General features: G+C 45.3%; 1 protein-coding gene across 1 annotated transcript in view; it reads left to right on the top strand.

Moving 5' to 3' along the window:
• The window catches only part of LOC133961685 (neuronal PAS domain-containing protein 3), a 175,881-nt gene extending 158,478 nt beyond the window's left edge, over positions 1-17,403 (top strand). Inside the window, exons 8-12 of the mRNA XM_062396958.1 lie at positions 785-978; positions 2,954-3,060; positions 10,391-10,538; positions 10,763-10,878; positions 13,724-17,403. Of these exons, the coding sequence (XP_062252942.1) occupies positions 785-978; positions 2,954-3,060; positions 10,391-10,538; positions 10,763-10,878; positions 13,724-15,351 (2,193 nt within the window). The 3' untranslated portion in view covers positions 15,352-17,403. The remainder of the gene's footprint in view (positions 1-784; positions 979-2,953; positions 3,061-10,390; positions 10,539-10,762; positions 10,879-13,723) is intronic.
• Positions 17,404-22,204: the final 4,801 nt, after the last annotated feature.

Genomic DNA, 22,204 nt, shown 5'->3' with positions numbered 1-22,204 from the left:
TTCATTAATCAGAGAAAAAACATTGGAGATTGATTTGTTAATACAAAACTGTAAAGTGCTTTTACTTTGTCATTCTGGAAAAATCACTTTCTCTTTTCTGACAGTGGAGACAGAGAATAACTCATCGATAAAGTTTGATGTTGTATTCTGTGTGTTTGTGTGTGTGTGTGCGTGTGTGTGTGTGTGTGTGCGTGCGTGTGTCTGTGTGTGTGTGTGTGTGTGTGTGTGTGTGCGTGTGTGTGTGTGTGTGTGTGTGTGTGTGTGTGTGTGTGTCTACCATGTTCCACCTGGTGGATTCAGATCACATGCATATCTCAGTGGAGACAAGAGCCGCACATAATTATTCACATTCACGAATGCATATATTACTACACACTCATTTGCACTGACACACACATCAATGCAACACAAACACACACACACACGGTGCTACACTAAGCAGGACCCACAGTAAAAGATGGAGGAAGCAATTAAATATATTCTTATAGACTTCAACACGGCTGATGTTTAAATCTTGTTGTAGATTAAAACACTCGGAAGGATATTTCTCCCACAGTTTTTATTTCAATGGTTAAATATGAGACAACAAATAATAATTCAAATGAATCTTCAGAAAGAATCTCCACGTTCACTCAGTTAAACGTACGATCCGATCAAACCTGGAGAAGTTTTCAGGTCGCGACTGGTCCCACGTACAAAACGCTGATTCACGATCTCCTCTGACGTTAGCATCTCTCCGCTGACTCCGCCTCTAACTCCGCCCCTTCCGTCTGTTCTCTGACAGGTGATCCACGTCACCGGGCGTCTGCGCATCCGGATGGCGCTGACCCACAGCCGCTCGGTGCCCATCCAGATCATCGGCATGGTGGTGGTGGCTCACGCGCTGCCGCCGCCCACCATCAACGAGGTTCGCATCGACTGCCAGATGTTCGTGACCCGAGTGAACATGGACCTGAAGATCGTGTACTGTGAGAACAGGTGTGTGCAGGACACGCCTTCCACCAATCACATGTTCACAGAGTGATGACAGGCCGGAGGGAACACGGAAGTCACAATTAATTTTAATAAAATAAAGAATTTATGTATAAGTTGTTTTTTTACGTGAATTTCTTTGAAAACTTGATCTTTTTGTTTTTTCCAACATTTTCGGACTCATGAGACAAAATTTCAGGTCATCAAAATTCTCAATACTTCAATAACAATTTGCTGATATGAAAACTTTGTTACACCACAAGTAGAAATGTCCACGTGTTAAACGCAGTCCAGGTTTAGTTAGACTTTTATTTTCTTAATCAGGAAAAGTTCTGTTACTTAGAGGAAATGTTTTCATAACACATGTAAATATCTAAACACTTATTTTATATTAAGAAAAAAATTATCTTTTAACTTATTTTATTAAGATGAAAAACGAAAATATTTCCCCTTTTATTTATTTTGAAATCACATTAATTTTACATATTTAACCAAACAAGAGGACAGACAATAAAAAACGAAATAATATTTTCCCTCACGAGAAAAGAATGAACAAGAATTATGAATATTATAAACTTTGATTGTGACCCAGGCGTCATGTTGAGAATCAAACCTGTAAAATATGTTTCATGTGTTTCTGTCATAAGAGCAAAATAATAATGTTCATCTTTCCACTGGAAATTGCTGAAGTGATTGAAAAAGAAAATCTATATTATTTTCTCCTGAAAACGTCGACCTCCAGAATCAGAATCAGAATCAGAATCATATCGATCGTCAGACACAGAATCAAAAGTTCTCCCGGATCGTCTTTATTAAAATTAATATTTAAGATCTAAGTGTTATCCGAATCAGAATCAGAATTATTTTTATTGCCACGTATATTTGCATATAATGGAAATTGACATGGCGTGGTTGATGCACTGTACATAAAAACAAAAACAACAATATATACAGTAAGAAAAAATAAGTTATGGAGATAAATTATGTGCGAGGGGGTCGACATATTTTTTATAATTTAATTGCCTTTTTTTAGATAAACTGTTTTTATCCGTCCATTTTCAAATGGTGGATTACATACATGTTCCACACGTGCAGGTGAGGTCTCCCGTGTGGAGGCTTGTTATTCATGAGGAAGCGTGACCCTGGTTTAACACACACGCGTGTCCCTGATGGATCTATCTGCTTCCCTCTGTCCAGACGGAGCCGATAGGAATCAGGAGTTAACCGGCCGACCGCCCAGATTCATATCACGCAAAAAAAAACCTTCATGTTTTATTATAAAAAGAGAAGAGGGGGGGAAAAATGATATCAGACAGATTGCTTTTTGTGGTGTGTGGAGAAAAGAGACACAACACGAGACGGAGGACAGTCAAACGTCTCTCCCATTACAGCCCCAGTTCAGGATGAGTTTCTAAGAGAATGAGAAAATGGGAGGATGGATTTTTCTAAAGAACAAGACTGAGCTGTTATCTGCCCCCCCCCCCCCCCCTCCATCAGAATGAAACCAGGGAAATTGTTCTGTCTATCCTGTGGCTGTTGAAATGAGACCTTTTAGAGCTGATGTGTGTGTTACCTGCACACAGGCCTCTCTCTCTCTCTCTCTCCTCTGTCGGCTCATCAGCTTTTTGTTTCCTCCTGATTCAGTCGGTTCTAATCGTCGAGTTCCAGAGCAACTTGTCGTGACATGACAGGAGATTTATTGTTCCTGTGTTTCACGACACTTCCACTCAGAGTCGGTGCAGCTGTGAAGACGCCTGAAAGACCAGGTCCTGCCCCGGGGGGGGGGCATGTTGCATTTCACTGATAAAAAACTTTCAGATATTTCTAAACAGACATGAGAACTATAATACAGGAAAGTGTCCAATGTCCTGGACGTGAAAGCCAGGTCATGTGACTCGATCTCAGAGTCCGGCAGGCTTCATATCTGCAAACCGAGAGAGACTTGTTCAATTATATATTCTTCATATTATTTCTGTTTCAGAATCAGCGACTACATGGACCTGACCCCGGTGGACATCGTGGGGAAGAGGTTCTACCAGTTCATCCATGCTGAGGACGTGGAGGGAATCAGACAGTGTCACCTGGACTGTGAGTACACCTGACCACATGCTCCGCTCTGATTGGACCGAGCGGCGTCCAATCATTTGTTATTGACCTCGGAAACAAATCAATGATCAACTAATGCTCCGATCATGGAAACAATTATGTTCTGACAACATCTGATGAGGAACATGTGAAGTACGTTAATGGACCTGGAGTTGTTTATCATATTTTATTTTTCTGATTCTTCTGTGTGCGCCCCCTTGTGGCAGACAGAAGATGTTTAACTTCACTATGATCTGTTATTTCCTGACTCTTTAAAATCGAATGTAAAACTAGACAAATAAGAATCAGAGTCATGGAGCTGCTCTTTGTGTTGGATTCTTAAATTCAAGTGTGAAAGTCAGAGGCCACTTAGAGAAAGTTTCCTCGCAGCAGCTCTGCAGCGTTGTTGCCCTTGTCAGGAGGCCTAACACACTCCGACACACACACCCTCACACACTCCGACACACACACCCTAACACACTCTGACACACACGCCCTCACACACTCCGACCCACACAGCCTCTCACACTCCGACACACACACCCTAACACACTCTGACACACACGCCCTCACACACTCTGACACACACACCCTCACACACTCCGACACACACACCCTCACACTCCGACACACACACCCTAACACACTCCGACACACACACCCTCACACACTCCGACACACACACCCTCACACACTCTGACACACACACCCTCACACACTCCGACACACACACCCTCACACACTCTGACACACACGCCCTCACACAGGAAGTGCTCCGGTGTCCTCACTCAGCGGCTGTCTGGATGATTTGCTGCTCTCTGTTCGCCGGGCAGTCAGATTTTACTGAGGCGGTAAAAGCTGAGGCGGCGCCGGGAGCCACGCCGCGTGAAAGAGGCAGCGGGGGGGTTTAGGCCGAGCGCAAAATGATAACCACGCAGTGAGGACGGACACGCCCCCAAACCACACGGCCGCCTCCCATCACGTCCCCTCTGCTCTGGGGTTTCAGTTTCCTGCTTCGAGGGAGTCGCTGCAGTCCGGTCCACTTCAGGTTCCAGTCTCACAGATCCAGATCCTCGGGACTCGACACCAGCGACCTCTGACCTCTGAGGATTTCACACGTCTCGTAATGAACCAAAGTGTCTCCACACTTCTCATTGATCATGGACTGTTAAAACCAACTGGGTCCTGAAAATGAAGCCAATTCAAACCTGCATTCTCTCTCTGACCAGCAGGGGGCGACTCCTCTGGTAGTTTCTATAGAAGTCTGGTTTAAAAAACCAAGATGGCACCGAAGAAGATGTGAGACTGAGGCTCACAATCCAGTGTGTGACGTCTCGGTGGTTCGATACCTCACGGACACACTCACATCCCCACATTTTGATTTTCAACGTTACAAGCTACAAATAGATGTTTGTACGTGTAGATACTAAAGATCTCGACTTCATTTCAGCTACAACACATTTCCCTTGACTGCGGTTGATCCCCCCCCCCCCCCCCCGTCGACCTTCACCGCTGGTGTGTAACTCATGACCAAACCAGAACGTGTCACAAACCTCGCCGTGGAGAAAAGAGCTCCCTGAAAGTTTTTCAATTACCTCCTCTAAAGTTCCTGAGCTCTGAATATCCAGAGTGGCAATCAGGAAGTGACTCTACGGTGGCCCGGCGGGGTCAGGTGGAACGTGGTCGGGGGGGTGGGGGATGTGTAAAACACCAAGAAAAGGAGGTGAAATATGGAGGGAGATTATTCTGTCTGTCTGCGGCGGGGGGGCGGAGGTCAGGGAGGCGCGCTGGTTTAAATGACTTGGTTTTACTGGAGCGTCGTCTAATGCTGCACCTCCCTCACCTCGGCTGCTCGCTCTATTCTCCCTCTTTCAAAATTAATTTCCTCTCTGAAAGGGGAGCTTTCAGAAATGGATGGTTCCGGGGCGCCGGGGGTGCTCTGCGTCTCCTCTTTCTTTCTTCCTCTCTTTCTTCTGTTCATCCTCCCCCCCCATCAACTGAGGCTCGTCAGATTGTTCTGAAATCTGCCTTTTTCTTCAGGGCGGTTTAATTTGGCGGCTTAATGAACTCGCTGCTGATTGTGCCCAGGCTGATTCCAGGACAGCGGTCGGATGAGTCTCCACTGGTTTTATTGGACGTGATGAAGCCGGACGGGGGGGTCGGGGCGTGGGGGGGGGGGTCGAGGTCTCAGGCGATAGAAACGTTCTTTTTGTTTTCAGCTCAGTTTGCACATTCAAGGCCTCGGTAGTTTATTTGTTATTGTTGTTGGTGAAGGAGGAGATCGAGTCCAGAGGCGGGGGGGGGGGGGGGGGGGGGGGGGGGGTGATGGAAACATGATGACCTCAGTCTTATCTGCTTTTAGTTTTAGGAACGTTTTGAGTCCTTGAATCTGCTTCAGCGGGTTTCAATCATAAAGATATCGTTAACTGTGGTAATGATGTCACCTAAAGCAGCGTTCATACAACATACATGACCGGGTCGTTCACGTGTCGGTCACGTGACGATGGACACGAGCGTCTTCCTGGAGCGCCACAAGTTCCTGAGTCTCAAGTGACAGAGGTGAAATCAGATTTCTGCTCAAGCTGCAGGAAAAGTTCCACATTCAGAAAGTTCCCGTGTTAAAACAGGTCACGTGCTCAGATGCATGAAGGCGTGGGTTCATGAAACCAAAGGAAATTCTCTGTGGTGTTTCCAAAAGCTGCAGATTCTCAGGTCTTGTTCTGTTTCTGCCGCTCACAGACTTTTCTGTGGGATTTATTTCCACGTCGACTCTCGGTTCCCCCGCTGCTGCAGGAGTCAGATAGTTAGGGAATCGATCAAGGTGTGTTTCGGAGGGATGGCCTGTTCTCTCAACAGGGATCTAAATTTTAAAAGGGTTCTTTTTAAGTGGAGGACGAGGCGTGATCCCTCTCTGTGAAGAGGCATCACTCTCTAAGTCTCTATCATTACCTGCTGACAGCCGGTCTTAGCCCGGGTCAGATCTCAAAGTCAATCCGTCCTCGTTTCCACTCCGAGAGAAAGAGAGAGAAGAAACAGAGGCTGAACTTGTCTCCTGAACAGGAGAGGCAGGGAGCGGGGGAAAGTGATTTGTAGGCAGACGGAGAGAAAGGGAGAAAGTGGAGAAACACTTTGCACGAGGGATCAAGAGAGAAATTCGTCTTTTCTCTAAGAAAGGGAGAGAAGCGGGAACGAGTGATTTGCAGTTGGAGAAAAGAAAGAACAAAGGACGAGATGCTCATTTTCTCAAGGAGAGAGAAGATGCTTCATGTTTTGTTCTTTTCTTAGAAAAGCTCAAGAAGAAAGAGAGAAGGGGGAAAAGTAAAAGAGCAGGATGTGAAAGTTGAGGGATTCGAAGAAGCATCAGAGAGAGAAACAAGGTTTACCTCTTTAGAAAGAAATAATAATTGCAAAAGAAAGAGAGGATATAGACGAGTGGAGAGCTGGGTTCATTTAGAGAAATAAAGAAGGAAAGAAAGAATAATCTCATTTTCTTTTCAAGAAGGAAGGATGAAGGGTAAAAGTGAAGGAGGGAAGATGGAGAACAGGAGGTGCTGAGATGAGGAGTGGTCTGAAGTTTGGAGAACATCTGCTCATGTGTCCAACAGGAAGTCTTTTAGGGCAGTGAACTCATGACCATCTTCACCAGGACACCAGATAAGTTCAATATCAACAGTAAAATCAAACCTCATAAAGGGTCAGTTTGAAATCTCCAGGGACAGAAATACACTGAATGTTCCAAATATTAAAAATTACATCGATAAAGGAAATTAAAACAACAGAATACGTTTGACATCTTTTTTGTTTTGCATTTACAGCCTCCTGTCAGTAGGAGGCGCTGCAGCCCCGCTATGCCTGGGGCCCTCGGTTAAAAGTGATTCGTGTTTTATGAATGAAAAAGTTCTGCAAAGTTAAAAAAGTCAGAGGTGAAGTGTTTTTCTGTACTACACAAAAAAACTCTGACGCTCGTCAACACCTCGTCAGTTAGTTACGTACGAAGGAGACGTGGATGCTGATTGGTCGTTGCCTTCGTCAGGAGTTTACATCTGATCACATGATCCATCGACAAAGAAAGTGTTTTTAATTTTCATCAGGAGAGAGCAAATGAGGAGAGCGAAGAGAGGGAGAAGAAGAAAAGAAACGACATAATATAGTAAAATGACATGTGATAATATAGTTTCAAAAAGACAGAGGAGAGAGACGATGGAGACGAAGAGAGAATGAGAGAAAAGAGAGAGAGAGGAGCGACGGAGGAGAGACAGACAGGCCGAGACACGATCGAGAGACATTCACATGCAATGGGAGATAAAAGAGAGAGAGAGCAGGATACTCGTACACAGAAGTGAAAGCTCGGTGGATTTAAGCCTGCAGGCGTTTTAGTAGAGCTCGTCTCTCTGGACTCACACTGCCTTTAATGAACACACACTCACACACACACACAAACCTGTCTGTAGACAAAACACACACACACCTGTGAAGTCATGCACACACGTACGTTAGTGAGACACACACACATTGAGCAAAGTGACAGGTACTTCTCCTTCTTACTTTTCTATGAAATGTTCCAGATCATTTTAGATTTTCTCCTTTTTAAATCAGATGCTCCTCAGTGACTCTTCTCAGGGCTGATTGAGGATCTTCATCTGACGTCCTGATCCTGAAGAGGAGGAGAAGAAACTGTAGAAACTGAAACTGTGTTCTGCTGTCGGCCAGCAGAGGGCGACAGAGGGAGGAGCCGCCACTAGTAACACATGAGTCAGAATGTAAAGGCCACAAAGACACACTCACAAACACACACAAATATACACACACACTCAGGCTAAATCAGGTAGAGGTTGGCGACAGTAGGAGGGGAGTCCTGCAGATTAACAGAAGGTGAGACAGATGGAGGGAAGAAGACAGAAAGAGACGGAGGGATGTCAAAATAAAACAGAGACAAACACAGAGTCAAAACTGTGACATTGACCAAAAGAGAGAGAGAGAGACGAGCGGCGAGGACGAGCAGACGAGTAGACGAGAGACTTTAAAAGGGAATAGAAGTCTTTTAATCTACCGCTCGCTCCCCTGCAGCCTCGGGCGAGCCTCCAGCACTCCCTCTCTCCCCCTCTCTCTCTCCCTCTCTCTACCCCTCTCTCCCTCTCTCTCCCCATCTCTCTCCCTCTCTCTCCCCCTCTCTCCCTCTCTCTCCCCCTCTCTCTCCCTCTCTACCCCTCTCTCCCCCTCTCTCTCCCTCTCTCCCCCTCTCTCCCTCTCTCTCCCCCTCTCTCTCCCTCCCTCTTCCTCTTCTCTCCTTCATTAGTGGCCGATCAGAGGGCGAGTGATTGAACGCAGGAGAGAGAGGAGAGGGTTAATGGGTGAACCCTGTTTATAGACGTGGACTCAGAGTCCAGGAAGTGAAGCCAGGAGGGAAGTGTTCTCTGTGACGACCAGCAGAGGGCGTCACAGAGATTCTATAGAAGCCCCCCTGCAGTGGACTCATCGTTTCCCACAATGCATCGGGGAAAGTAGTGTACATCTGATAGTCACTCACCGACCGAGATGAATGAACTGAAACATTTATTAAACGTTTCTGAAAATACAAAACAATCATTGTTTGTCTGCTCAGAATGAGCCTGAAGGTCATTGACACGTTAGATTATATCGTTTTTTATTTAATATCTACTGTAAATGTGACCTGACAAACAAACACGAGCTGAGTGTCAGTCAGGAAGCCTGGTGTGTGTGTGTGAGTGTGTGTGTGTGTGTGTGTGTGTGTGTTTGTGTGTATGTGCATTCATTGTGTCGTTATTTACTCGTCGTACGAACAAAGCAAGGTCACAGTCAAGGTGACGTGATCTCACCATCTCTCCCTTAACATGCAAACAAGTTATTTTCCATCCCTCTCTCTCTCTCTCTCTCTCTCTCTCTCTCTCTCTCTCTCCCTCTCCCTCTCCCTCTCTCTCCCTCCCTATCTCCCTCTCTCCCTCTCCCCCACCCTCTCCCTCCCTCGCTCACTCTCTCTCTCTCTCTCCCTCTCTCTCTCTCTCTGAAGAGGCATATAGAGAACCAATGGGCGCCGCCCGCCTCGACCTAAGTCAATCCCAGCCGCCCTGGGAGTGTCGTCTTAAACAATGTTATTAGTTTCTAATAGTTTTTAATTACTGGTCTTTTCTTTTTGTATAAATCACTTGTTACTTTCTCTCTCTTCTTTCTCTGTTGTGGAAAAACCTCTTTGTGAGCGTAATGGAATGGAGAGGATATGAATCTGCTTCTGATTAATGCCAGTACATATTGCTTGAGATAACCATTTAGTGGTTAATTCAGTCAAATGTATTGCCGGCGTGCCGTCACAGGGCGGAGCAGGGGTGGTGTTGGGGGGGGGGGGGGGGGGGGGGATGCTGCCTCCAGAGGCCAGGGAGGTACCTGTTATGGTTACACAGCACTATCTTGTGGAGAGGGGCTGGTACTGCAGCTCTCTTATGTTTATATGTTATATATCTTAAATTTAAGATTTTATAAATATTTTATTCAGTTAAAGATGGAAAAAAACGTACAGGGACTTTAAGGGTCAATTAAGCATAATTTTAAATTGTATTTATTTTATCAACATTTAGTTCCAACTCATCCTTCATTTTATGCTTTGTCTTTATTTCACTATGTTTTGCTTTTATCAGACACGACAGAAAAGAAAAGTTCTAATCTCAACTAAATTAGATTTTAGTTTCTCTAATATCTCATATTTCATTTATCTCAGGTTCTAAAGACCATTATTAAGTCTTCAAACACATGAGACCATATGTTAGATATTTAAAAGTATTGATCGCCCCCTGGTGACTTGTTTAAGTATAGACCATAAACCCTCCTGCTCCATGTTAGCAGATGGAACATGGACCAAAACAAAATAAATCACAGTAGATGTTAAATAAATGTTTGATATTTTTGCTAATTTGATATTTTGGCTAATTTCATATTTTGGCTTCACTTCTGGAAAGAGGGAGGACGTGGAGACGTGATGTCCGTCCAGTCTGTGATTCCAACACTGACACGCTGGATCCACATCGTGTCACAGTGTCAGTTTATTGTCTCCAAACTATCAGATACACAAAGTGTGATCTCACACACACACACACACACACACACACACACACACACACACGGGGGGGCTGGCAGTGTGTGCTGGTCTGATTAATGGCGGCAGCAGCAGAGCAGCACTCAGCCAGCTGTCACATGACATCTGATGGCTGCCTCTCTCTCGCCCTCTGTCCACGTTTTCTCTTTTCTTTCTCTCCTGTGATAAACAAGCTGCTCGCTCGCTGATGTCCACCCCCCCCCCCCCTCTCTCTCTCTCTCCTGCCAGTGATGAATAAGGGTCAGTGTGTGACAAAGTACTACCGGTGGATCCAGAAGAACACCGGCTACATCTGGATCCAGTCCAGCGCCACCATCGCGATCAACGCCAAGAACGCCAACGACAAGAACGTCATCTGGGTCAATTACGTCCTCAGGTCAGAGGTCAACTGGTCACAGTCACATCGCAGTTTATCTGTAGCTCACAGCGGAAGTCAGAAGATTGATTTTCTATCCCTTGTTGTGGTTTTGAAATAAATTCAAATGTACAGCACCCAATAGAAGCAATGCTGAATTTAATATACTTAATTACTATGTTTGGTGTTTCATCTTCCAATCAAAGTATCACACTGACAGGAAGTGTCCCTGTGCTGCTTCACAGTAACCACGAGTATAAAGACACGCCCATCGACATCGCACAGCTGCCCAACCTGCCCGAGAAAACCTCGGAGTCCTCGGAAACCTCCGACTCTGAGTCCGAGTCCAAAGAAAACTCAGGTGAGAAGGAAAACAAAGCTGCTCACACACGGAGCTCCAACTTCCATGGGATGTAAACAATAAACATGTGATGTAAACAATAAACATGTGATCTACACGGCGGAAATAATACTTACGACAAACTCCAAACAAAGTCCGGACCCACTTGTTCTCCTGAGTTTGTGTCTGAAAACAGCTTCAGGATCAAGGACAGACAAAGATTACATTAGACGTTTAAATTAAGGTTTATAATCATTCACGTTTTCTTTGATATTGTTGATTTAATATAATAAAAATATTAAATGAGTCACTCTCATTTAAAACACTTGAATGTTCACAAAACCTGAACGATTCCTTACAAGCACCTCTTCCACTTCCAAGTGTTAGAATAAGATAAGAGATAAAGAGCAAGAGAAGCCAAAGATATTTAATCAGTCGGTGCCAGTGGTGGCGTCTGTGCCCGGGGGGGGGGGGGGGATGAACGGCAACAGCTGCAGGGACTGAGGACTAACTGGCAGCTCCACGAACCCCCATAAAGTGACATCAAACATGGCACAACTCTACACAACGCCACAAAATACCCCCACACAGCACACAACACACCAAACCAACACAAATCAAGATTCACAGAAGAAAAACAACAGAAACTACACAATAGACCACGCTACCAGTGTTAGCATGCCCTGCTAACCAGCTTACTATCGGCCATTCAATCCAGGGCTAAGGCTAAGGCTAGGAGCTAGCCTACGAAAAGTTGAGATATCCGCTGTCGTCAGAGTTAAGCTAACGTTAGCTCTTTATTAGAGCTGAGGATTCAGCTCCGTGATTCGTCCACAGAACCTGGTCTTTTGTAGCATTAAAAGTTAAACCTACAATTTTAAATTTCTTCATCGTGCAGTTCAATGACACACGGGTTATTTTAACAAGAACCATAAACACAGATCATCGCCCGAGGATTAGCCTTTAGCCTTTAAATATGATATATTTCATGTAGCTTTTATTCACACGTTCACAGCTGCTTTACACAGATCTTGTTTTATTCTGATAAGGACACAGAGTGTATGTTAGCTAGCTAGCTAACTGAGAAGCTGTGACCTGACTCTTTGCTCTCTGGAACCTCAGCACCATAAGAGAATCACGTCATAATGAAACTAATGCTTTGATTATTCGTTCTTCATTAATTGAGCTCTGAGAACAAACCGAGTTTTTGAGTTTTTCTGGACAGTTTGTTTCAAGCAGCCGAACAGGAGACACGGCTCCATTAGAGTTAAACGTACAAACACAGGTTTCCACCTTCAGCAAAATATTATCAAGTCCTGCCGCCTGTGCTGGCATGGAGGGAACCGGTGCCAGCTGTTCCTCTAGCTGCAGGAGAAGGACTCTGGCAGGCGGTCGGCTGTAAACTGACGCCAGCTGCTGCCGGAGGACGCCAGCTTCAGCCAACAGGCCCGAGGTGCTCAGGCTCAACATATTCTAAAATGAGATATTTGCCCTTTGACCTTTGTTCTGAGCAAGCGCTGTCGCCAAGTGTTTGCTCAAACTGGGAGCTGTTGGTTTCTCTATAATACGACACGATCCTGACCTGAGCTGTGGAAAGTGCCTCGAGAGAACATGTGTTTGAGATTCAGATTAATAAAAAGTTAAAAAACAAAAGAGATAGAGACATGTTTTCATTCAGTTTAATATTACAACATATTACCAATTCAAATTAAATACGTTAGAATCAAACTATTTGATTGTTTAAAGATACAGTGACCAGGGCTTTCAGGATATTGATAACCCAGCTTTCTTTTTAAGGATCTTCATTATCCTGTAATGCATCGTTCACGCTGCATTTGACAAAGTTTGGAGCTCGATGACAAATGTCTGAACCAAATAAAAGTTTGACTGTCAGACGCCGATCTCTACGTGAGAACTCTTCAAGGATTCGAGACGCTCACCCCGAGACAGCAGCTAGCGACATATAGAAGTCTAACCCTAACCCTAACCCCATCTAAAGGTTTTGAATAATCTAAAACAAAACACTCCTTGATTTCCAGCGAGTAAAAATAAATCTGTTTTGCTTGGAAATCACACGTAATGGAGACACAAGGTTTTCCCGAGCGATTGAGTTGACATCTCCTTTTCCACGAGGGAGTCGGAGCGCTGCCAGCTGGACAGCCGCTGGCCTCAGTGTGCGCTGGCAGTGTTTAGATTGTGTGCGTTTGTTGTGTGTGTGCAGTGGGCTAGGCAGAGCCAGCATGCCTGAACAGCAGCAGCTACCGAACGCACATCAGTGGGTCCACAACACAACACAACACAACACATGGACATCCTGTATGGAAAACAGGGTCAGCAGCTGAGATTCACAAACACGTCAGTCAGGTGAACACGGCTCTTAGCGTGTTTTTCTATTTGCAGAACAGCACAGCTCTGAAGTCGGCTGCTGACCAGTTGGTCCATCGCTTGACTCGATGGAAATCTCAACAAAGATTATAGCTCAGCAGCTTTTGAGGGATCCTGGTGACAGCAATACAAACACATGGCAATGAAAAGACAAAAGGTCAAAAGTGAGATGTAAGATTCATCCTCTTGGGTCCAAGAGTGTGTTCCAAAGTCCATCAGGTGTTTGAGATATCTCAGTCTCTGCTCCTCCTCAAGCCACATCTCCCAGTGTTCTTTACTGGGCCGGAAGCAGGCCACCATCTCCACACTGCTGCTGTGCAATCATTCAATGCATGAATGAATGAATGACTCAGAATGAAAGAGTTCCTCTTCTGGTACAAGTGGTTCTTCACGTCCAGAAATATCCACATTGTCTCCGAATGATCTTAGCTACTTGTCTGTTGAAGCCTCTTTAACCAGTTGTCCTCTTTCTTCTCATTAGACAATGAAAACACGAAGTCTGAGGGGAAGCTCGGCCACCAGGCCGAACGCAGCGAGGACCCGGAGGCCGACAGCAAGCGCCAACAGCAGCCCGGCCAATCGCATTGCTCCTCTGAACAGGACATGAAACGTCAGGAAGAAGGAGACAGTTCCAGTAACCCTGAGAGCCAAGACAGCGATGACAGCCTGGAGCCTTCAGATGGAGAAGGAGAAGAGCAGGAGGAGGTCAGGGAGGCAGGAGGAGGAGGCGGGGGAGGAGGAGGAGAAGAAGGAGGAGGAAGGCTGACAAGGTTAACAGGACTGGGCGGGTTAGGTGGACTGGGCTCCATCGGAGGACTTGGTAATCTGGGTGGACTTCATATTAAAGTAGAGCACTACGGAGACGGGGAAGAACTGCAGCTGCACAACTCGCAAACTTCTTCGTCTGAGGAGGAAGATGAGGAGGATGAGGAGGATGAGGAGGAGGAGGAAGATGGAGGCATGCAGAACTGCGACAGCGCCGACGTTGGACTCAAGCTCCAGAAGCGGCGGAAGAGGAGGAAAGTGCAGAAATGGGACGGATCACAAAGTAAGAGAATCCGTCTGTCCTCCCCCTTGCCCAGCCCCGTCACGATGGGAGACACCACACCGCTGGCTGACCCCTCCCAGGCCACCTCCACCTCCTCCCCCCACCTCCTCAGCTCCTCTGGCTCCCCAAACAGCGCAGGGGGGACGTCCTCGGTCCTGAAGATCAAGACGGAGATGGCAGAGCCCATCAACTTTGACAACGACAGCAGCATCTGGAACTACCCCCCCAACAGAGAGATCTCCAGAAACGAGTCTCCGTACAGCATGACCTCCAAACCGGCTCCAGGATCCCACGAGACGTTCCCCTCGCCCCAGGGAGGTTCTCTCCAGGTGTCCATCCCTGACTCCGTCCTCACCCCTCCTGGAACTGAAGGAGGAGCTGGAGGAGTGAGGAAGCCTCCTTACAACGGGAGCTCTGCTCCGTCCTCTGCTTCAAGTGCTGCACCTCCATCCAGCGCCTCCTCCGCTGACCCGTTGTCCCCCCCTCTCTCCGCCTCTCCACGGGACAAGCAACAAGGCACGCCCACCCCCTCCTCTTCCTCCTCATCTTCCTCCTCCTCGTCAACCTCCTCCTCTTCACTGCTGTATTCGGGTGACCTGGAGGCTCTGCAGAGACTGCAGGCTGGTAATGTGGTGCTCCCACTGGTCCACAGGGTCACAGGGACACTGGCCCCCACCAGCACGACGGCTCCACGGGTCTACACCACCGGGACCATCAGGTACGCACCAGCAGACGTCACCCTGGCCATGGCACAAGGGAACCTCCTTCCCAACGCTGCTATGAACTTTGTAGACGGCTCGGGGTTCGGCCTCGACCCTAAGACGCCCATGGAGATGCTCTACCACCACGTCCACAGGCTCAACATGTCGGCAGCAGCAGCCGCCGGCCCGTTTGTCGGCTCGCCGTCGCTAACGGGCGGGAGCGGCGCCCTCGGCGGCCCGATGCCCACGGCCGCCAACGTCTTCACCACAGCTGAGGGACTTTTCTCCACGCTACCGTTTCCTGTGTACAGTAACGGGATCCATGCCACACAGACAACTCTGGAGAGGAAGGAGGATTAATGCAAAACGTTCGAGACCGCATTACTGTGTTTCCGGAATCAACAACTGTGTCAAAGTAAAAGACGACTCACTAGTAAAAAGACTTTGCTATCCTTCATCACCACGGTGCAGCACTGAGCGTCCGAGAGAGGAGGACGGACGGAGGACAAACGTACTCTAGCACTTTGAATCTGAGCAACTGAGCTTGTGAAATAGAAAGACCCACGAACATCAACCCCCTTTTCTATCTGATCTCTCTCTCCTCTTCTCCTCCTCCTCTCTCAGTCTCTCTCTTTGCTCCTGTTTCTTCAATCAGCAACACTCTCCCCCCCCGACAAACGAACACAACACAGACTCTTCTTTATTGTGAAGAATTCCTTTTTTGCCTACAGAGAATTCATATTGCCTGAGGACTCCGCGGGAGCTGACGGGGATACTTTTCATGATTTGACTGATTCTGTTGCATCTCTATGAAGATGCTGATGTGTGTATTTAGGGATTTGTAATGGACAGAAAACTCCACGTGGCGCTCCTCCCTGTATCTTGATGTGATCAAGGCGTGTACAGACCGGGAGGGGGGGGGGCTCTCTCTCCAACAAAGGTCTCAGAAATAATAATCTTTTGAAAAAAGGTTTTTGAGGACGTTTCTCGATTGAGGGAATAGTTTAGAGTTGCTTTCGTTTCTTCCTTTTTTTTATAAAAATGCTCTAGCTCAGATTTAACCTACGAATCAAGCATTAAGAAGAAAACAAAAAAAGCAATTTCCACCGGGTAACGACCTGTGAAATATCGAATGTTACTAATTCCTCTTTTATCCCAGGAGTTTACCGACAGGTCTAGCACCAGACATAACCTCCTCCTCATCTCCTCCTCTCTTTCATCTGTCGTTGCCACTCTAATCTGTCACTACCTGATCTTTATTCTTTTGCTCTACCTTCCGATGTCCCGCCTCCCGGTGCTACGGACCACCCAGTGACCCTGATTCAGCTGGCTGATGGGGGGGCTGTTAACGAACCCACGGCTTGTTGACAGACGGATCCCCGCTTTCTGTTTTTGGGGGGGGAACTGTTCTAAAGTTTCTTTTGTTTTTCCTCTTCTGACCGTCAGGAAAGTCAGAAACGCAAGAACCTCGAAATCAGCAACATGTCCCGCCTCCGTCTAAACACAGGCTCAATCTGATTGGGCCATGGGGGGGGGCGGCGCCATTTAGCAACATGGAGTTGATTGGTTAAATTTTAGGCTACATAGTGGGTTTCTTCTTTTTATGTTTTGTGTGTTTTCTAACTGAATCACTTTGATCTTCTCATGAGACTGAAGCTAAATATTTAGCGTCACTAACTTGAAAAATGAATGTTGAAATCCTCGACCGGCTCCTGTTCGATAACTGCTTTGTTTTACTTTTGTAGTAGATCAAGTATTTTCTTCTTTTTTCCTCCTCCTCCTCCTCCTCCTCCTCCTCCTCCTCCTCTTCTTCTTCCTAAACCAGAATCACCTCCACAAGATTTTCCTAAACAATCCGCTCTCTTCCATCTCATCGCCGGACCCTGTGATTAAGAACCACATATCAAGAAGGAGATTGTAATAAAGACGTTCATGTTCAATCGATCTGTCGAACAATCAAACCAATAACCACAAAAAAATGTAGAAGACTTTTTTTGAGGAATAGAAAAAAGATCCACATTCCTTTACACAACGTTGTGTTTGTCGTTCAGTTTCTTTCTAGCCCCGCCTCCTTTGCCAAAAAAAAAGAACTCTAACGTGAAGTGTTTTGAAAACACTGTGATTCTCATTCATTTGTACTTTTCTTTTACTTTTTTGGGTAAAAAGAGGAAAGAAAAAAAATACGAGAATAAGTAATAATTAAAACGGTATAAAAACTGTCACGACATCCTGTTTTTGAAGTTGGCCGCCCCGGCTTCACGTCATCCTTATTACCCGTGTGATTAACGTGTTACCGATGTGTTTCGTGTCACTGGCTGTCGGAAGGTCGTCCACGCGACCTCTCTCTCTGTGTGTGTTGACTATATGCAGTATATACTGAGCTACTGTAGCTGTTTTCGTCCTTTGTCTTCTCTGTGCTCTATCTCTAGTGTCAGGGAGGGGGGAGAGGGGTGGGGCTTAGAGTGAGAGGGGCGGGGTCTCAACAAGAACAGCCTTCTCTCTCTCTTTCTTCTCCCGCCTCTTCCTCCGTCTCCCTCTATCTGCAGTCTTAGTGAAACCAGTGGAGGTTCGTGGAATTTCGTGTTCGGTGGCCTTTGCAAAAAATGAAAAAGAAGTTGTGGAGTCCACCTTTTATTCGCTGCTTCCTTTCTGTCTCTGGTTGTTTTCTGATCCTTCTCTCTCTCTTTCCCTCTGCTGTTGCTTTTTGCTGTTGTGTAGTCTTATACAAACCTCTTTATCTCGCTCTTTTCTCTCAGAGATGAGAAGATTCTTTAACTAGCTCAAGGTTTATGGAGCCATGTTTTCGCCACTAAGGAATTCTGGGAATTGCGGTTTCCAGCTCTTGCGTACAAAGGATTAAAGAACTAACGAATATTTACAGTATATAAATATAAAATATGACGAGGAAAAGCCTAAAGTAGCATCGTAGATATAGTCCTGGAACAACCACGAAGCCTCAGTTGTGAAACATTTCCCAGAGTCCCTTGGGGCTTCCTGTGTGCATTGGGTGTATTTCATTGGTTCCCACCGAAAACTTGTTGACTTCCTGCGCAAACTTCTCTCACGGGACAAACCAAGTGAAACAAGTGGTTCAGGGGGGAGAAAAAAATCACAGTAGAATTTCAGGACAAATAATAACATTAATAAAAAAAAAACAATTTTAAAGATTTCTAAAGAAATTAAAAGAAGAAAAAAATATTTCGCACTATAAATCTATTTTTATAGGTGTTTTGGAAAACTGAACTGCATGTTTAGTGAGTTGGTCCGATGTGTTTCACGTGATTGAGCCCTCGTTGTGTCTCCTCGGTCCAGCAGCTCGTCTGTTCTTTGTTTTGAGTCTGTTGATCCCGATCGGGACGTCCTGGAGGACAAGTGTCTCTGTCCTCCCCTTCACATCAGGAAAACAAGCTGTCTGTGCTTTCTGTGAAGAACCAATGTCTTGTTACTGCGATTAACTTGTGAAAACAAACCCAGGTTATGAAAATCAAACAATGTATTTATTTATTTTTGTGTTGAATAAGAAGAATGTGATCAGGGCCGCGCGACCCGTCAGTTGCTCGGTGGGTCGTCTGTGGTTGAATGTTCAAATTTGTTATTTCAGGAGCGTTTTGTTTCCGTGCTCCTCTGGATTTTAGCATTTTCTACTTCTGGTGGTTTCAGCGTGAAAAAACGGGGGGATGGGGGGGGCACACAAATGAATGGCAGGACCCCATTGGGTCGAGGGAAGGAGATTCTGAAAGGGGGGGGGGGGCTCATAACTCAGATGAAACCAGGAAATACACCCACATGTTACCGTAACCAAACAGCCGGTCCAAGCTGTTTCAATGTTTTTCTGTGTTTTATGTCGAAAAATGAAAACGTTGCTGGTGATTTTAAAAACTTAACGAACTTAATCACGGCTGCTGTCAAGAATACATAGTGTTTAAGAAATACAACTATTGAAAAATCACTTCATTTACCTGTGAAGAAACTGTGTCTGTGTTTTTAACTATTTCTTGTACAATTATACAGATTATTTTATGAGGAACTTGGTGCCAAGTAGCTGAAATACGGGAGAGAGGGAATCTCTTATTATCAATGTTAACAGTGTTATAAAATTCTAAATACAAACAAATTAAAATATTAAAAAAGAGAAAACTATGGTACATTTCTATTTTTTGTTTGAGTTTCTTCCTCGCAGGAGAGGGAGAGCACATGACTAACTGATGCTAACTTTGAGTGCCTGGCTTACTTCATTCTTTTTTATTATTATTATTATTATTTTCGGAAGACATCTCTCTGAGTTCATTCAACATGAATAATGCTGCAAATCCGAAAATGTACATACTTCATTTAGCGGTTTATGAGTTTTCTAGGTTCTCGTCCGCTCAGAGGAACCGGTCACACACTCGCTTCTCTGTACCCGGTCACACACTCGCTTCTCTGTACCCGGTCTCATCATCTGACAGGTGCCATATTCATAATAAAACTTTCTCTCAAACTGGTTACCAGTACGCATCCTTTCTTCTGTTTGACACATCCTGCCATCCGCCCCTCAGCGAAGAAAGAGAGAGAGGGAGAGGGAGAGAGGGAGGGAGGGAGAGAGAGAGATAGAGAGAGAGAGAGAGGGAGAGGGGGAGAGAGGGAGAGAGAGGGAGAGAGAGGGAGAGGGAGAGGGAGAGGGAGGGAGGGCGAGAGAGAGAGAGAGAGAGGGAGGGAGGGAGAGAGAGAGAGGGAGGGAGGGAGGGAGAGAGGGAGAGAGGGAGAGAGAGAGAGATGGATGATAGATAGATAGATAGATAGATAGATAGATAGATAGATAGATAGATAGATAGATAGATAGATAGATAGATAGAAAGAATGATAGATAGATAGATAGATAGATAGATAGCGGGAGAGGTAGAGAGAGAGATGGATAGAGAAAGAGAGAGAGAGAGAGATGGATGATAGATAGATAGATAGATAGATAGATAGATAGAGGGAGAGGTAGAGAGAGAGATGGATAGAGAAAGAGAGAGAGAGAGAGAGTCTCCTTGACCGTTGTGTTGTCGTCTCAGCAGCTGTGTGTAAACCTCCTCTCAGTTTATCTGCAGCACAGACAGTGAAGAGCAACAGACCGTCTGTCTCTCTCTCCTCCTCAGGGCGATCATAACCTTTATTAAAAACATAAGAGGTCACAGCTTATTGACAGATTTAACAGATATTGGTGTTGAGTCGAGTCAAATTATCCCACAATGCACCACAAAGCAGAGAACAGACACATATGATGATTTCAATATGAATTCTCTTTAAGCAGCACAGACTCCCTGCAGCACCATTAGACGACTGGTTATTTCTCCAGGAACCTAAACGTCCCAGCGTGTCTCCAGAACACTTCCACAGATCCTTGTGATGTTTTGATGTTTCTGCTGCATGCTGGGAACCCGGGAGTTCGATCCCGAAGGAAGCACGGACGAAAACACACTTGGTTTCATCATCCGTCCGTCACGTCCCCGCTGAACCACTTCAGACCTCCTCAGTGAGACGGACAGCCAGAGGTTATTAGAAGGAGCTTCAGGTTCAGCTCCTCACACACACACACACAGACACACACAGACACACTCACACACACACACCGAGGACGGCTGCCTGTGATCTATGATTCATGTGCGCTCATTTAAAATAGTGTGAAATATTTAAAGTTGGCTGCTCGGCCTCAGAGGGTCGACTGACTGACCTCTCCACTCTTATTACTGTGAGGAGGAGGAGGAGGTGGAGGAGGAGGAGGAGGAGGAAGAGGAGGAGGAGGAGGAGGAGGAGGAGGAGGAGAATAGGATCAGTGGCTGCTTTATTGACAAATGGACGAATAAGTCTTCATGTCGTCATTTATTAATTTGTAAATGTCCTTTTGTCTCCGTTAACAAAGATGGACGACGTGTCTCCGCCTCTTTTCATATCATCAAATAACTGATGAAAGCAAACTGATCAGAAACACTTCAGAGAGTGAGAACGAGCTGAAAGGACAGAAACATCTTTACAAACATTTAATTAACCTTCAATCAATCAATCAATCAATCAATCAATCAATCAATCAATCAATCAATCAGATGTTTTAAACAAATCACAGTTTTCCTCGTGGATCTGAACGAGGTTCGACTTCCTCTCTTCTTCTGCAGCTTCCATCAACAAGACCCGTTTCCAGATTCATTTGAGGTCATCGTGACCTTTGACCTTTCACTCAAATGAATCACTACATAATTGAGTCCAAGTGAAACATTTGCACCAGATTTGAAAGAATTCCCTGGAGTTGTTCTTCAGATGTTAATTTGATCAAAGGTGTGTGAACCATTTAATCACTGGAATCTGATCTGAGTCCAAGAGAACGTTTCTACAAAATATTAAAATATTGCGACCTTTCATTTGGACACGATTGTATAAACGATTGTAAAGATGCAGCTGATAATTATGTTTTATAATCATTGTTGATAAACCCTGAGAGTCGGTTTAGTCTTATTTATATTTATTATAGAATATTATAGAATATCTTATTTGTTAACGAGTCATTGAACTTCATGAATGCTTCAGCCAGTGAATATGACAGTTTGCTGAATGGAGTCTGGTCCACGTTCTAGTGTCTCTGTGTAGATTCACGAAACTGATTCTAACTCACGTTAAACGTCTGAGGTGAGGGTTTCTCTCATCAGTGGAGCGACAGTGACACCCAGAGGCTCAACGCAGAACTGCAGCCACAGTCCATCTGAGGGTTCTCATTGTGTCTGTAATGGTGTGTTCTCTTATTATATATTTCAGAATTAAGGTTAATATGTAATAATTACAGTTAATGGTTTATATATAAGATTGAAAGTTTGAATTATTCACTGATCTGATGTTATTTTATTAAACATTTTGACCGTTTCAACCAAAACAATTTTCAGAGTCAAGTTCACCACTTTTCTAAATGATACAAATAAACTTTTATTTTGAAGACCATATCTAAAGAGTATATCTAAAGAAATATCTTGCTCCTCCTCCTCCTGTTAGAAACCAGCTGTAACAACAAGGTGTGTTGTGCTGTTCTCCTCCAGCTCAGCAGAGACACACATCCTGTGAAGGTCTGAGCAGCTGCTGGTCTCAGATCAGATCTCAGATCAGTGCCGTGCTGGTCACCTGGACGCAGTGCAGCTCTCAGATCAGTACATCCTCTTCTGATTCATCAGTTTAGGACTGAAAACCATCCAGACTCTTTTCCAGGAGT

Source organism: Platichthys flesus, chromosome 10 (genome assembly GCF_949316205.1).
Source record: "Platichthys flesus chromosome 10, fPlaFle2.1, whole genome shotgun sequence".
Taxonomy (NCBI): domain Eukaryota; kingdom Metazoa; phylum Chordata; class Actinopteri; order Pleuronectiformes; family Pleuronectidae; genus Platichthys; species Platichthys flesus.
This window is presented reverse-complemented; position numbering and strand designations above follow the sequence as displayed.